This window comes from Coregonus lavaretus, assembly GCF_964263955.1.
Source record: "Coregonus lavaretus genome assembly, chromosome: 3".
In the NCBI taxonomy this organism is placed as follows: domain Eukaryota; kingdom Metazoa; phylum Chordata; class Actinopteri; order Salmoniformes; family Salmonidae; genus Coregonus; species Coregonus lavaretus.
This window is the reverse complement of record NC_139990.1, coordinates 60,546,137-60,561,016: the sequence shown is the minus strand read 5'-3', so window position 1 is coordinate 60,561,016 and position 14,880 is coordinate 60,546,137. Positions and strand designations below refer to the sequence as shown.

The following is a 14,880-nucleotide window of genomic DNA, read 5'->3' as shown; positions in this document are numbered from 1 at the left end:
GATACTAAATATACCACTAGACATTCCTGTGTGTTAGAGCAGTAATATTATTCTTATTCCAGTGATAAAAAAGAGACACGTTTCCCTTTTAAGGCAGAAATAAGAGGAGTGTTACATGCCCAGACACAGAGGCTGATAACCCAGTTACACTGTGTGTGTGTGTCATCTGATGTTGCAGTCAGGGAAATAATCCTCTGCATTATCATTAACAGCAGACTCCTACATTTCCTCTGTGAAAACAACGTCCTGAGCAAATGTCCAATTGGCTTTTTACAAAGTTACCCTACGACAGACCAGGTATTCACCCTAGACACCCTAATTGACAAACAAACAAACAGAAAGCAAAGTATTATCATGCTTTGTTGATTTCAAAAAAGCTTTTGACTTAATTTGTCATGAGGGTCTGCTATATAAATTGATAGAAAGCAGTGTTGGGGGGGGGGGGACATTCAACATTATAAAATCCATGTACACAAACAAGTGTGCAGTTAAAATTGCAAAAAAACACAGATTTCTTTCCTCAGGGCCGTGGGGTGAGACAGTGATGCAGCTTGAGCCCCACCCTCCAACATACACCGAGTATACAAACCATTATGCTCTTTCCATGACAGACTGACCAGGTGAAAGCTATGATCCCTTATTGATGTCACTTGTTAAATCCATTTCAAATCAGTGTAGATGAAGGGGAGGAGACCGGTTAAAGGAGGATTTTTAAGCATCGAGAACATTTCAGACATGGATTGTGTATGTTTGTTTTATCAATTTCAATCAATTTTATTTTATATAGCCCTTCTTACATCAGCTAATATCTCGAAGTGCTGTACAGAAACCCAGCCTAAAACCCCAAACAGCTAGTAATGCAGGTGTAGAAGCACGGTGGCTAGGAAAAACTCCCTAGAAAGGCAAAACCTAGGAAGAAACCTAGAGAGGAACCAGGCTATGAGGGGTGGCCAGTCCTCTTCTGGCTGTGCCGGGTGGAGATTATAACAGAACCATGCCAAGATGTTCAAAAATGTTCATAAGTGACAAGCATGGTCAAATAATAATCAGGAATAAATCTCAGTTGGCTTTTCATAGCCGATCATTAGAGTTTAAAACAGCAGGTCTGGGACAGGTAGGGGTTCCATAACCGCAGGCAGAACAGTTGAAACTGGAATAGCAGCAAGGCCAGGCGGACTGGGGACAGCAAGGAGTCACCACGGCCGGTAGTCCCGACGTATGGTCCTAGGGCTCAGGTCTCTCAGTTGGCTTTTCATAGCCGATCATTAAGAGTTGAAAACAGCAGGTCTGGGACAGGTAGGGGTTTCGTAGCCGCAGGCAGAACAGTTGAAACTGGAATAGCAGCAAGGCCAGGCGGACTGGGGACAGCAAGGTGTCATCATGCCCGGTAGTCCTGACGTATGGTCCTAGGGCTCAGGTTCTCAGAGAGAAAGAGAGAACGAGAGAATTAGAGAGAGCATACTTAAATTCACACAGGACACTGGATAAGACAGGAGAAGTACTCCAGGTATAACCAACTAACCCCAGCCCCCCGACACAAACTACTGCAGCATAAATACTGGAGGCTGAGACAGGAGCGGTCCGGAGACACTGTGGCCCCATCCGAAGAAACCCCCGGACAGGGCCAAACAGGAAGGATATAACCCCACCCACTCCGCCAAAGCACAGCCCCCGCACCACTAGAGGGATATCCCCAACCACCAACTTACAATCCTGAGACAAGGCCGAGTATAGCCCACAGAGGTCTCCACCACAGCACAAACCAAGGGGGGGGCGCCAACCCAGACAGGAAGATCACGTCAGTAACTCAACCCACTCAAGTGACGCACCCCTCCCAGGGACGGCATGAAAGAGCACCAGCAAGCCAGTGACTCAGCCCCTGCAACAGGGTTAGAGGCAGAGAACCCCAGTGGAGAGGGGAACCGGCCTGGCAGAGACAGCAAGGGCTGTTCGTTGCTCCAGCCTTTCCGTTCACCTTCACACTCCTGGGCCAGACTACACTCAATCATATGACCTACTGAAGAGATAAGTCTTCAGTAAAGACTTAAAGGTTGAGACCGAGTCTGCGTCTCTCACATGGGTAGGCAGACTGTTCCATAAAAATGGAGATCTATAGGAGAAAGCCCTGCCTCCCGCTGTTTGCTTAGAAATTCTAGGGACAATTAGGAGGCCTGCGTCTTGTGACCGTAGCGTACGTATTGGTATGTACGGCAGGACCAACTCGGAAAGATAGGTAGGAGCAAGCCCATGTAACGCTTTATAGGTTAACAGTAAAACCTTGAAATCAGCCCTTGCCTTAACAGGAAGCCAGTGTAGGGAAGCTAGCACTGGAGTAATATGATCAAATTTCTTGGTTCTAGTCAGGATTCTAGCAGCCGTATTTAGCACTAACTGAAGTTTATTTAGTGCTTTATCCGGGTAGCCGGAAAATAGAGCATTGCAGTAGTCTAACCTAGAAGTAACAAATGCATGGATTAATTTTTCTGCATCATTTTTGGACAGAAAATTTCTGATTTTTGCAATGTTACGTAGATGGAAAAAAGCTGTCCTTGAAACAGTCTTGATATGTTCGTCAAAAGAGAGATCAGGGTCAAGAGTAACGCCTAGGTCCTTCACAGTTTTATTTGAGACGACTTTACAACCATCAAGATGAATTGTCAGATTTAACAGAAGATCTCTTTGTTTCTTGGGACCTAGAACAAGCATCTCTGTTTTGTCCGAGTTTAAAAGTAAAAAGTTTTCAGCCATCCACTTCCTTATGTCTGAAACACAGGCTTCTAGCGAGGGCAATTTTGGGGCTTCACCATGCTTCATTGAAATGTACAGCTGTGTGTCATCCGCATAGCAGTGAAAGTTAACATTATGTTTTCGAATAACATCCCCAAGAGGTAAAATATATAGTGAAAACAATAGTGGTCCTAAAACGGAACCTTGAGGAACACCGAAATGTACAGTTGATTTGTCGGAGGACAGACCATTCACAGAGACAAACTGATATCTTTCCGACAGGTAGGATCTAAACCAGGCCAGAACTTGTCCGTGTAGACCAATTTGGGTTTCCAGTCTCTCCAAAAGAATGTGGTGATCGATGGTGTCAAAGGCAGCACTAAGGTCTAGTAGCACGAGGACAGATGCAGAGCCTCGGTCTGACGCCATTAAAAGGTCATTTACCACCTTCACAAGTGCAGTCTCAGTGCTATGATGGGGTCTAAAACCAGACTGAAGCATTTCGTATACATTGTTTGTCTTCAGAAAGGCAGTGAGTTGCTGCGCAACAGCTTTTTCTAAAATTTTTGAGAGGAATGGAAGATTCGATATAGGCCGATAGTTTTTTATATTTTCCGGGTCAAGGTTTGGCTTTTTCAAGAGAGGCTTTATCACTGCCACTTTTAGTGAGTTTGGTACACATCCGGTGGATAGAGAGCTGTTTATTATGTTCAACATAGGAGGGCCAAGCACAGGAAGCAGCTCCTTCAGCAGTTTAGTAGGAATAGGATCCAGTATGCAGCTTGAAGGTTTAGAGGCCATGATTATTTTCATCATTGTGTCAAGAGATATAGTACTAAAACACTTAAGTGTCTCTCCCGATCCCAGGCCCTCGCAGAGCTGTGCAGATCCAGGACAGCTAAGCCCTGGAGGAATACGCAGATTCAAAGAGGAGTCCGTAATTTGCTTTCTAATGGTCATGATCTTTTCCTCAAAGAAGTTCAAGAAGTTCACCGAATATCCTGGGATGGCACAAGGTCGGTATGACAATCTGGATACCTCCCAAGCCTACTGTCAGGGCCCAGGTCTGACAGAATCTGTGCAGAAGATCTAGGTGCTGCTGTAGGCTCTCCTTGGTTGGGGACAGAAGCACCAGATCATCAGCAAACTATAGACATTTGACTTCAGATTGTAGTAGGGTGAGGCCGGGTGCTGCAGACTGTTCTAGTGCCCTCGTTGATGTATACACGGAGTGTACAAAACATTAAGAACACCTTCCTAATATTGCGTTGCAGCCCCCCTCCCCCTCCCCCCCTTTTTAGAGGGTGAATGGGGAAGACAAAATAATTAAGTTCCTTTGAACGAGGTATGGCAATAGGTGCCAGGCGTACCGGTTTGTGTCAAGAACTGCGACGCTGCAGGGTTTTTCACGCTCAACGGTTTCCCGTGTGTATCAAGAATGGTCAACCACCCAAAGGACATCCAGCCAACTTGACAACTGTGGGAAGCATTGGAGTCGACATGGGCCTGTGGAACACTTGACACCTTTTAGAGTCCATGCCCCGACAAATTGAGGCTTTTCTTTTCTGAGTTCAAAAGGGGGGGAGGGGGAGGGGGGCTGCAACGCAATATTAGGAAGGTGTTCTTAATGTTTTGTACACTCCGTGTATACATCAACGAGGGCACTAGAACAGTCTGCAGCACCCGGCCTCACCCTACTACAATCTGAAGTCAAATGTCTATAGTTTGCTGATGATCTGGTGCTTCTGTCCCCAACCAAGGAGAGCCTACAGCAGCACCTAGATCTTCTGCACAGATTCTGTCAGACCTGGGCCCTGACAGTAGGCTTGGGAGGTATCCAGATTGTCATACCGACCTTGTGCCATCCCAGGATATTCGGTAATACCAGCACTGAACACAAGGGGCACTATTTTCAAACCCCACTGTAATCCGAAGGTTAGCAATGCTAACAAGTAAATGTAAAATCCCATAGAGAATGCTAACAAAATGCTAACGAGCGCATTGCAAACATTTTATGCAGTCTCTGATTTGAACTATTTGCAGGACAGACATCCCAGCTCATAAAGTTATACAACTAAAATTCTACTCACAGTTTGCCTCACGAAAAAAACTAATATTAGACAGAAAGGCTCTTGATCCAGGAGGGTATTCTCTGCTGTTACCAAGCGAAAGCTTGATTTTGGAAGAAGCTAATAACTTAGCTAGATAGCTAACTAGCTACTAAATTAGCAAACTAAATGCACAACTACAGAGCATTTAGCACATTTTAGATAGTTAACTTAAATAGCTTTAAGATATCTAAGTTGGCAAACATTTAGTAGTGAATTCCATACAGTAACTAGATCACATGGCACGTACTGCACAACAGCTCCGGTCTCTCATCGTTGTGTGCTTGTAAACAAACACTACGTGACTGGGGACTACCGGTAAAGCTTTACATTTAAAAATTATGTGACAGCTGAAATGAAGAACGCGATCTTTATCCCCTGACGAGTCGCACAAGTTGACTGCAGGTATTTACTCAAAAAGTAGCTACAAATATTCAAATGTATAAAAAAAAACTTCAAATAAAGTTTCAACAGTATTGATAGTACTGAAATACCATCCCATGGCTATTTCCAAATACCCCGGTATACCTTACCAAGCCTCCTTGACAGTGAATCTCAGTAAGACAAAAATTGTGAGAAAGAAAAAGGTCCAGTTGCCAGCAGGGGTTGGAACCTAAATTATTTTCCAATTGTTTCGTTCTGAACAGAACCACTATTTTCTTCATTTAATTCCACTGTCCCGACCAGCAAAATAAAGTTCTGAACCGGTTTGAACAACAAAAAAAGTATATTGTTCCTTTCTGTTCCTTTTTTAACCTGTGAAAAATCAACCATTTTTTACATTTCACTCATTAAATTACTTCACCAATCAGTGCGGATAGAGCAGGCAACCTAGTTGTTTAGATGCGTGATGGACAGACAAGTGTAGCCTATGGCGCAAGATGCAAATTACATTTTGCGGGTGGGGAGAGAGCGAGAGAGGGTTGAGGATGAGGCTTGAAGCACTGGGCATCTTGTGCTATGACATGCATTATATGAATTAGGTCCACAGAATTATACCTAGGAGGAGTGGCTTCTATGGAGGAACTTCAAATGTCCTTTGAGCTAGCTAGCTAACAAGCTTGTGTGTGCAGAGCGGCACCAGAATTAAAAACACGTCTTACAATTTTGTAGTTAATAAATCCAACGTGAAAAACGTGATAACTAGGCCTATAGTATCCTTAACTAGCATTGAATAAGTTAATCCATTCTTCTCTAGCTAATTAAAGATCTCTCCCTATCTTCTGAATCAAGCGCCAATGTAACGCCAGTAGGCTACAGTCAGTAGCCTATGCTTCAGAGGGGGAGGGGCAGGTAGCCTAAACACGCACAGGCAAAGATTTTCAGCTTGCATGCAGACACTGGAATACGTTTCTGAGTGACAGAGGGCTTTGAATAGGCGTTTTGTTGTGGGACTAGAAAAAAATGCCTGGAAAGTAAAATAATGTTATTAACCGGTTCTCATGCTTTTAAAATAACGGTTCTGTTCTCCTGCCAAATGTATGACCATATTAGAGACACATATTTCCCTCAGATTACACAGGCCCACAAAGAATTTAAAAACAAATCAATTTTGATAAACTCCCATATCTATTAGGTGAAATACCACAGTGTGCCATCACAGCAGCAAGATTTGTGACCTGTTGCCACAAGAAAACGGCAACCAGTGAAGCACCATTGTAAATACAAACTACACGACCAAAAGTATGTGGACACCTGCTTGTCGAACATCTCATTCCAAAATCATGGGCATTAATATGGAGTTGGCCCCCCCCTTTGCTGCTATAACAGCCCCACTCTTCTGGGGAAGGCTTTCCACTAGATGTTGGAACATTGCTGCGGGGACTTGCTTCCATTCAGCCACAAGAACATAATGAGGTTGGGCACTGATGTTGGGCGATTAGGCCTGGTTCGCAGTCGGCGTTCCAATTAATCCCAAAGGTGTTCGATGGGGTTGAGGTCAGGGCTCTGTGCAGGCCAGTCAAGTTCTTCCACACAGATCTCGACAAACCATCTGTATCGACCTTGCTTTGTGAACGGGGGCATTGTCATGCTGTAGCCTTAAGATTTCCCTTCACTGGAACTAAGGGGCCTAGCCCGAACCATGAAAAACAACCCCAGACCATTATTCCTCCTCCACCCAACTTTACAGTTGGCACTATGCATTGGGGCAGGTAGCATTCTCTTGGCATCCGCCAAAACCAGATTTGTCTGTCGGACTGACAGATGGTGATTCGTGAGTCACCCGTCCTGAGAACGCGTTTCCACTGCGCCAGAGTCCAATGGCGGCGAGCTTTACACCACTCCAGCCGACGCGTGGCATTGCGCATGGGGATCTTAGGTGATCCGACGAACAGTTATTGTGCTGACGTTGCTTCCAGAGCTAGTTTGGAACTCAGTAGTGAGTGTTGCAACCGAGGACAGACAATTTTTACACGTTATGCCCTTCAGCACTCGGCGGTCCCGTTCTGTGAGCTTGTGTAGCCTACCACTTCGCGGCTGAGCCGTTGTTGCTCCTAGACATTTCCACTTCACAATAACAGCACTTACAGTTGACCGGGGCAGCTCTAGCAAGGTAGAAATTTGACGGACTGACTTGTTGGAAAGGTGGCATCCTATGACGGTGCCACATTGAAAGTCACTGAGCTCATCAGTAAGGCCATTCTACTGCCAATGTTTATTTCACTTTTGTTTATTATCTATTCCACTTGCTTTGGCAATGTAAACATGTTTCCCATGCCAATAAAGCCCTTTGAATTGACTTATTCCCCACTCTAAACCCTCAATTACATCCTGCTGTTTAGTGTTTGTTTATGTGGGGAACTTGTGACACACACATCCTCATCAGTCGCACATTTTTAAACAAACAAACACATTTACTTATCCAGCTAGTTAGAAACATGATTATAGATGAAACCCTGATGAAGGCAGCATAGCTGTCGAAACATTCGTTAAATGTATTGCATCGGAGCCGCAGAGTGTTCGGCTTGTCTTTTCTAAGAAACATGGTTATATTCAGCAAACAGCTAACGTTTCTGCCATTGTAACTTGAACTGTTCAGTCTTGTCCCCACAGTGTGAAAGCTGTCCAGGTTGGTGTGGTCAGGTCAGCTGATGACTGTGTGATCTGGGCTGACCTTAAGGCGGGGATAACCAGAACCTTGTTTGAAGAAGCACTTTAAAGCATTTCCTCTCAGTCTTCCTGCTAGTAGTTAATGCCCCCCTCCATCCTCCCCTGCCCTCTTTCTCGCTCCCTCTGCACGTTTAGTGTTCTTTCTCTCTGGTTCTGCCTGTGTTCTCTCTGCTCTTTACCCAGCAGCAGTGAAACATGAGCTAAGGCGGCTGGAACTGGCACTGGACAAGAGCACACACACACACTTACTAGTATTCGGGTTCTGAGACGAGGTCTAGTGCCTTCATCACCTCCTCCAACAGAGAGTCTGGAATAAAGCCGTTATCTAGAGGGAGAGAAAGAGAGAATATTTCTCAGATCATTTTAGTCCAAACACAGCAAGGAGACAGGCCTCAGATTCCTCAGCAATTCTGTGTGTTTGTTTTCTGGGAGTCATGATTCTGGGAGTCATGATCAAAGAGGTGAGCTGGAGAGAGTGCCTTCACTTTCCCTCACACCGTTTACACTGTGCTATCTGAGGTACAGTAACTCATCACACACACGCGCGCAAAAGCACGAATGCCGGCCTTGTCCTCTCCTCTGTCTGACCTACATTCCTCAGCTATGACTTCTCTACCTGAGAGGACCAGCTTTAAACACTACCACGTGTGTACATGTGTGTGTGCATGTCCTACCCATCTACTTTAAACACTAACATATGAGTGTGTGTGTGTGTGCGTGCACGCATACATGGGTACAGTATGTGTGTGTTGTACATTGGGAAGGACTACAGCTGAGTCATAGCTTTACCCTAGGTTTCAAATTCTGTGTGGAACACTAACGAAGCTGTGTTTTATTGCATGCGTGCGAGACCTGTGTGTGTATGTTATTGCGTGCATGTGAGACCTACGTGTGTGTGTGTATGTATGTTATTGCATGCGAGACCTGTGTGTGTGTATGTTATTGCATGCGAGACCTGTGTGTGTGTGTATGTTATTGCGTGCATGCGAGACCTGTGTGTGTGTATGTTATTGCGTGCATGAGAGACCTGTGTGTGTAAAATGTATGCACTCACTAACTGTAAGTCGCTCTGGATAAGAGCGTCTGCTAAATGACTAAAATGTAAATGTAAATTATTGCGTGCACGTGGGATGTGTGTACAACCTGGCGCCTCTCTTCTATAACACAGTGAACTGGGCCGACTCTAGATGTGACACTGGCAGATTTATAGGGCTTTGACACTGCTCTCAACTCTGCTGGTTCTAGTGTGTGTGTATAAACATCCATATGGCATACATGAAAAATGTCACGAAACAGCAGAAACGGATCTCAGCGCAGACAGACCTATCAATTTCTCTCTCTGTTTCTCCCTCTCTTGATCCCTCTCTGGTCTGAATGGGTCAGTGTGTTTACTTCATATTTGGTGTGGAGGCGACCAGAACAGACTAGACTACTCTCCGCTGGTGAGGCTCACTTTGTTAGAAAATTCAACACACACAGGCGCACACACACCCTCAGCCACGCTAAGAGGCATATTGTTCTTATAAACCCGAAACGGAGGAATGTTGTTTACTGCGTCAGAAAAGATTACGCTTCAATTCCTGCTGGAACACACACACACACACACACACACACACACACACACAGGAGCACTCACTAAAGACGGACATCAAAGACAGCGACAAACACACAAATGTGTCTGTGCAAGTCTGGTCCATGGGGTGTGTGACTTTGGTGACCTTATCAGTCTTCAGCTGAACACACACACACACACACACACACTCCAGCAACATGCATCATGAGTCTGTAACCTCATCTCTCCATACATACACTACACATACATACAAAAGTATGTGGACACCCCTTCATATTAGTGGATTTGGCTACTTCAGCCACACCCGTTGCTGACAGGTGTATAAAATCGAGCACACTGCCATGCAATCTCCATAGACAAACATTGCCAGTAGAATGGCCTTACTGAAGAGCTCAGTGACTTTCAACGTGGCACCGTCATAGGTTGCCACCTTTCCAAGAAGTCAATTCGTCAAATTTCTGCTCTGCTAGAGTTGCCCCGGTCAACTGTAAGTGCTGTTATTGTGAAGTGGAAAAGTCTAGGAGCAACAACGGCTCAGCTGCGAAGTGGTAGCTCACAAGCTCACAGAACGGGACCGCCGAGTGCTGAAGCACGTAAAAATAGCCTGTCCTCGGTGGCAACACTCAATACTGAGTTCCAAACTGCCTCTGGAAGCAACGTCAGCACAAGAACAGTTTGTCGGGAGCTTCATGAAATGGGTTTCCATGGCCGAGCAGCCGCACACAAGCCTAAGATCACCATGCACAATGGCAAGCGTTGGCTGGAGTGGTGTAAAGCTTGCCGCCATTGGACTCTGGAGATGTGGAAACGTGTTCTCTGGAGTGATGAATCATGCTTCACCATCTGGCAGTCCGAAAGATTAATCTGGGTTTGGCGGATGCCAGGAGATCGCTACCTGCCCCAATGCATAGTGCCAACTGTAAAGTTTGGTGGAGGAGGAATAATGGTCTGGGGCAGTTATTTTATGGTTCGGGCTAGGCCCCTTAGTTCCAGTGAAGGGAAATCTTAACACTACAGCATACAATGACATTCTAGACGATTCTGTGCTTCCAACTTTGTGGCAACAGTTTGGGGAAGGCTCTTTCCAGTTTCAGCATGACAATGCACCTGTGCACAAAGCGAGGTCCATACAGAAATAGTTTGTTGAGATCGGTGTGGAAGAACTTGACTGGCCTGCACAGAGCCCTGACCTCAACCCCATCGAACACCTCTGGGATGATTTACGACTGCGAGCCAGGCCTAATCGCCCAACATCAGTGCCCGTCCTCACTAATGCGCTTGTGGCTGAATGGAAGCAAGCATACTTTTGGCAATGTAGTGTATCCCTCTCCTCTCCTCTCCATCTGAAATGTGTCTTCCGCATTTAACCCAACACCTCTGAATCAGAGAGGTGCGGTGGGCTCCGTTAATCGACATCCACGTCATCGGCGCTCTGTATTGGCGCTCGGGGAACAGTGGGTTAACTGCCTTGCTCAGGGGCAGAACAACAGATTTTGACCTTGTCCGCTCTGGGATTTGATCCAGCAACCTTTCGGTTACTGGCCCATAGGGCGTTGTGGACAGGGTGGCGGATGGGTGTAAGCATCTGCCTCTGATTCCAAAGGTTTCAAGTTCGAATCCAGCGATAGAAAGTTGCTTTTGCTTTTTTTTTTTTATTCGCCTGTCCCAAATCATAACCAAGTTAATGCCTGAACTTTAAACACTTCGAAATGTGACGTTTGGAACAACTTCTAAATTTGATGCTTGAGAAACGTGGGTGAATGTCTAATTCTGACGTTAGACTGAGAGCTGGTTGCCCTTCTCTCTCCCATCACATCAAATATTCTTCCTTCTCTCTATCACTCTATCCTTGCCTTTCCCCCCAGGTCACCCCAAAAGGAGGAAGAAGAGGATGGGAGCAGGTTGACTCAGCTGTGTGGGGATTGGGGTGGCCGGACACACACACTAACCCCAAAACAACAACAGCAGAGATGAGACGAGAGAGGACCCCCGCTCAGAGGATGAAGAGAAGAGAGGATGAGAAGATAGGGGTGGGAGGTTATACAGGCACATGCACTACCAGGAAGGAGAGAGGAGAAAAGATAACATGTCCAGCTATTTGTGTATTGGTGTGTGTGTGTGTGAGAAAGAGGCGATATACTGTTTATACCGTACATTTCGAAATACAGATGGTATGACATTCAATACCATTTTTCTTTTCTTTTTATAAACCGGTGTCTGCGAGGGTGCATGCTACGCCACTGCTTATAACTATAAGTATAACTATAAGAAAACTAAGATATTTCTATTAAATTATATCCAGCTCAGGGCTCCAGCTATGCATTTAGTTTGCTAACTTGCTAGCTAAGTGTCAAGCTCAAGCTTCTTGGTTACAGCAGAGACATTCCATCCCCTCCTGGATCAGGATCCCTGTTGCCTAAATTGTTTTGTGCGTTTTTATTTTAATAGCGCCCCGTGTGCACTTCCGGTAAAACCGTATACCCCGGTATGGTACAGAAACAGTATGAAAATCTGGATACCGCCCAACCCTAGATACTATCATTGAACAGTATTACCTTCTGGGTCGAAGGTTTGGAAGACTCTCCTGGCCTGTTCAGACGGAGACTCAGGAGCCACCAGACACATCTCCTACAAAGGCAAGAGAGAGAGGGACATATCTGTCAGATATCTCAACATTATCTTATAGTCTAAACACAGAAATTAGACAAGCTTCCAATTCTCCAGAAAACCCCAAGAGAAAGAGAGAGCGAGAGAGATGATGTTGTGTAGACCGAGACACACAGAGATCACATAATAGGTCAAGAATTAAAAGATTACAACACCCCCCCGGGAGACCCTGGAAACATGTAGAAAATGTAACACACACAGGCCATGTAACTTTTCTGATAATCTGAAACTGGAGAAGGAACAGACAAAGGCTCCCAGCAGTACTGTATCCTACACTGGCTCTAAGGAGTGCGTGTGTGTGTGTGTAAGCTAGCGTGTGAATGTCAGTGCTTGTGCGCGCGTGTGTGTGTACGTACGTACGTACGGACTATCATAATCATCAGGCTCTGTTGGGTTATTAGCTGATCTGCAGATAAAACCAGACGTTTTGTTTTCACTCAAAACACACAAATCAGCCAATCAGGCGCTCACACAGAGAGTTATAGTTGTTTGCTGACTCAGAGTGACGTTGCCAGGGGGACTCGGAGGAGAAATAAGGAGAGACAGATTTCACAGAGATGGGACAGTGTGTGTGTGTGTGTGTGTGTGTGTGTGTGTGTGTGTGTGTGTGTTGAGATGAGGGGGGTTAGTCCCGATCTCTGGATTCATCACTCCTTCACCCTCTAACTCTGTACCCCCTTAAGTTTCATAGTGAAATATGACAGTTTTGACAGGCTGGGAACCAAACTGCAAACGCAAACACACACCGTGGGTAGCCTAGTATTAATGACACTGGCTGCATCCACTGAACTGGAGTATGTTTACTACAGTGGCATACTATACAAACACACTCAGCGAAGAGCAAATAAACTGAGCACATCTCTTTCAGCCAGCCTTTATTAAAGTAGGAGCTCAGATGAGACGGTAGGTTATAGGGTATCACTGAGACATATTACTGTCCTGAGGGGTCACAGAGAGAGAGCTGGAGAGAGAGCGAGAGATGGACACAGGAAGAGAGATGGACAGAGGAAGAGAGATCAGGGGAAGAGAGATCAGGGGAAGAGTTGGGGAGAAAGAGACATCAAGAGGAGAAGACCCCCAGCTGGTAGGGAGGAGCGCGCACACACACATTTTTCCCTGTCAGAGCAGCTGGGGTGCAGAATGGTTAGATTTGTTGGTTTAAGTATCTCTATAAATCAAACAGTCCATTCTTCATCCAGATAGATAAGACAAGGAGTCAGACGTGAGTGTGTTAAGGGTTAATGAATGGTCAGGGGGTTAACTGCCCTTACAGTTTACATGAACGTAATTTACTGAGGAGGAGGCTGCTGAAGGGAGTGTGTATGTGTGACAAACAGTATAACCCAGCTATAGAGACGGGGTTAACTCATATACTCTCCTCTAGCAGTGAGGGTTAAGACTCAGGAAGAGTTATATCTGAAGGTAATAACACAGCGCTGGAACCTTGTAGAAACAGGATATGAGAGAGGCAGGAGAGGGGTAGACAACAGGAGATAGTCCCAGTCGGTATTCACGTAATAATATGGAATTCCCCTCGACCACGCCCACAAATTGCGGGAAAACAAACATTCTTTCTCATTCACCCCCATTGTAAAAGAGGCAACTTCGTCGTCGATTTTTTGTTATACAGAAATAACAGAACATGCCGAAAAGCTGCTGTTTTGTTCAATGTACATGTAGCCAGGTCAAAACTCCAGACCTATGGTTCGCAATGCTCACATGTAGGGAAATAGAGCCTGCGAGAAGAGCCCTTAAATGTCTTCAGGCTATCTGGTGTGGGAGACTGGGAAATGTGGGGACGCGGTGTCCAAGTAGGCTACACGTAGCTATGCATGTGGAAAACATTTCATTTCAGGTAAGACATTTAACTTGTTTAGTATAGTCCGTTTGTAACTCCACTCACTACTTGTGGCTGTATAGTCTGTTTGTGTTGTTGTCTTGGCTAGCTTAATGTTCCGGTCGGTAGGTAGCTAGCACTCACTCAAGTGGCTGCTAGCATCGTCATGAAAAGGGGAGAGGGAAGCAATACAATATTACGTTTTTCTAAGTAGTGAGAACGCTAGGGAGCAGGCAATGTTGAAAAGTAATCTTTAGACGTGCTGTCCTTTCCTTAAATGTAGTTTTGTAATCGACTAAAACAAGCAGACGGGATCATGTCTCTCTCTGGATATACTGTCCACGTCCATACAGCCAGCTGGGTTCTCAGTACATCGCGCAGACAGGAATAAAGAACTCTCCGGGAAGAAGAAAAGCGGTGGTGTATGTTTCATGATTAACTACTCATGGTGTGATTGTGATAACATACAGAAACTCAAGTCCTTTTGTTCACCCGACCTAGAATACCTCACAATCAAATGCCGACCGTATTACCTCCCAAGAGAATTCTCTTCGGTTATAGTCACAGCCGTGTATATTCCCCCTCAAGCCGATACCACGACGGCCCTCAAGGAACTACACTGGACTTTATGCAAACTGGAAACCACATACCTTGAGGCCGCATTTATTGAGCTGGGGATTTTAACAAAGCTAATTTGAGGAAACGCTACCGAAGTTCTATCAATACATTGACTGTAGTACTCGCTCTGGAAAAACACTCAACCACTGCTACTCCCCCTTTAGAGATGCCTACAAGGCCCTCCCCCACCCTCCCTTCAGCAAATCAGATCACGACTGCATTTTGCTCCTCACTTCCTA

At 45.4% G+C, this 14,880-nt stretch overlaps 1 protein-coding gene across 1 annotated transcript in view; it reads right to left on the bottom strand.

Moving 5' to 3' along the window:
• The window catches only part of LOC311112049 (ubiquitin carboxyl-terminal hydrolase MINDY-3-like), a 39,491-nt gene that overhangs the window by 3,865 nt on the left and 20,746 nt on the right, over positions 1 to 14,880 (bottom strand). Inside the window, exons 11-12 of the mRNA XM_084155026.1 lie at positions 12,075 to 12,147; positions 8,196 to 8,271 (exon numbers count right to left, since the gene is read on the bottom strand). Of these exons, the coding sequence (XP_084011152.1) occupies positions 8,196 to 8,271; positions 12,075 to 12,147 (149 nt within the window). The remainder of the gene's footprint in view (positions 1 to 8,195; positions 8,272 to 12,074; positions 12,148 to 14,880) is intronic.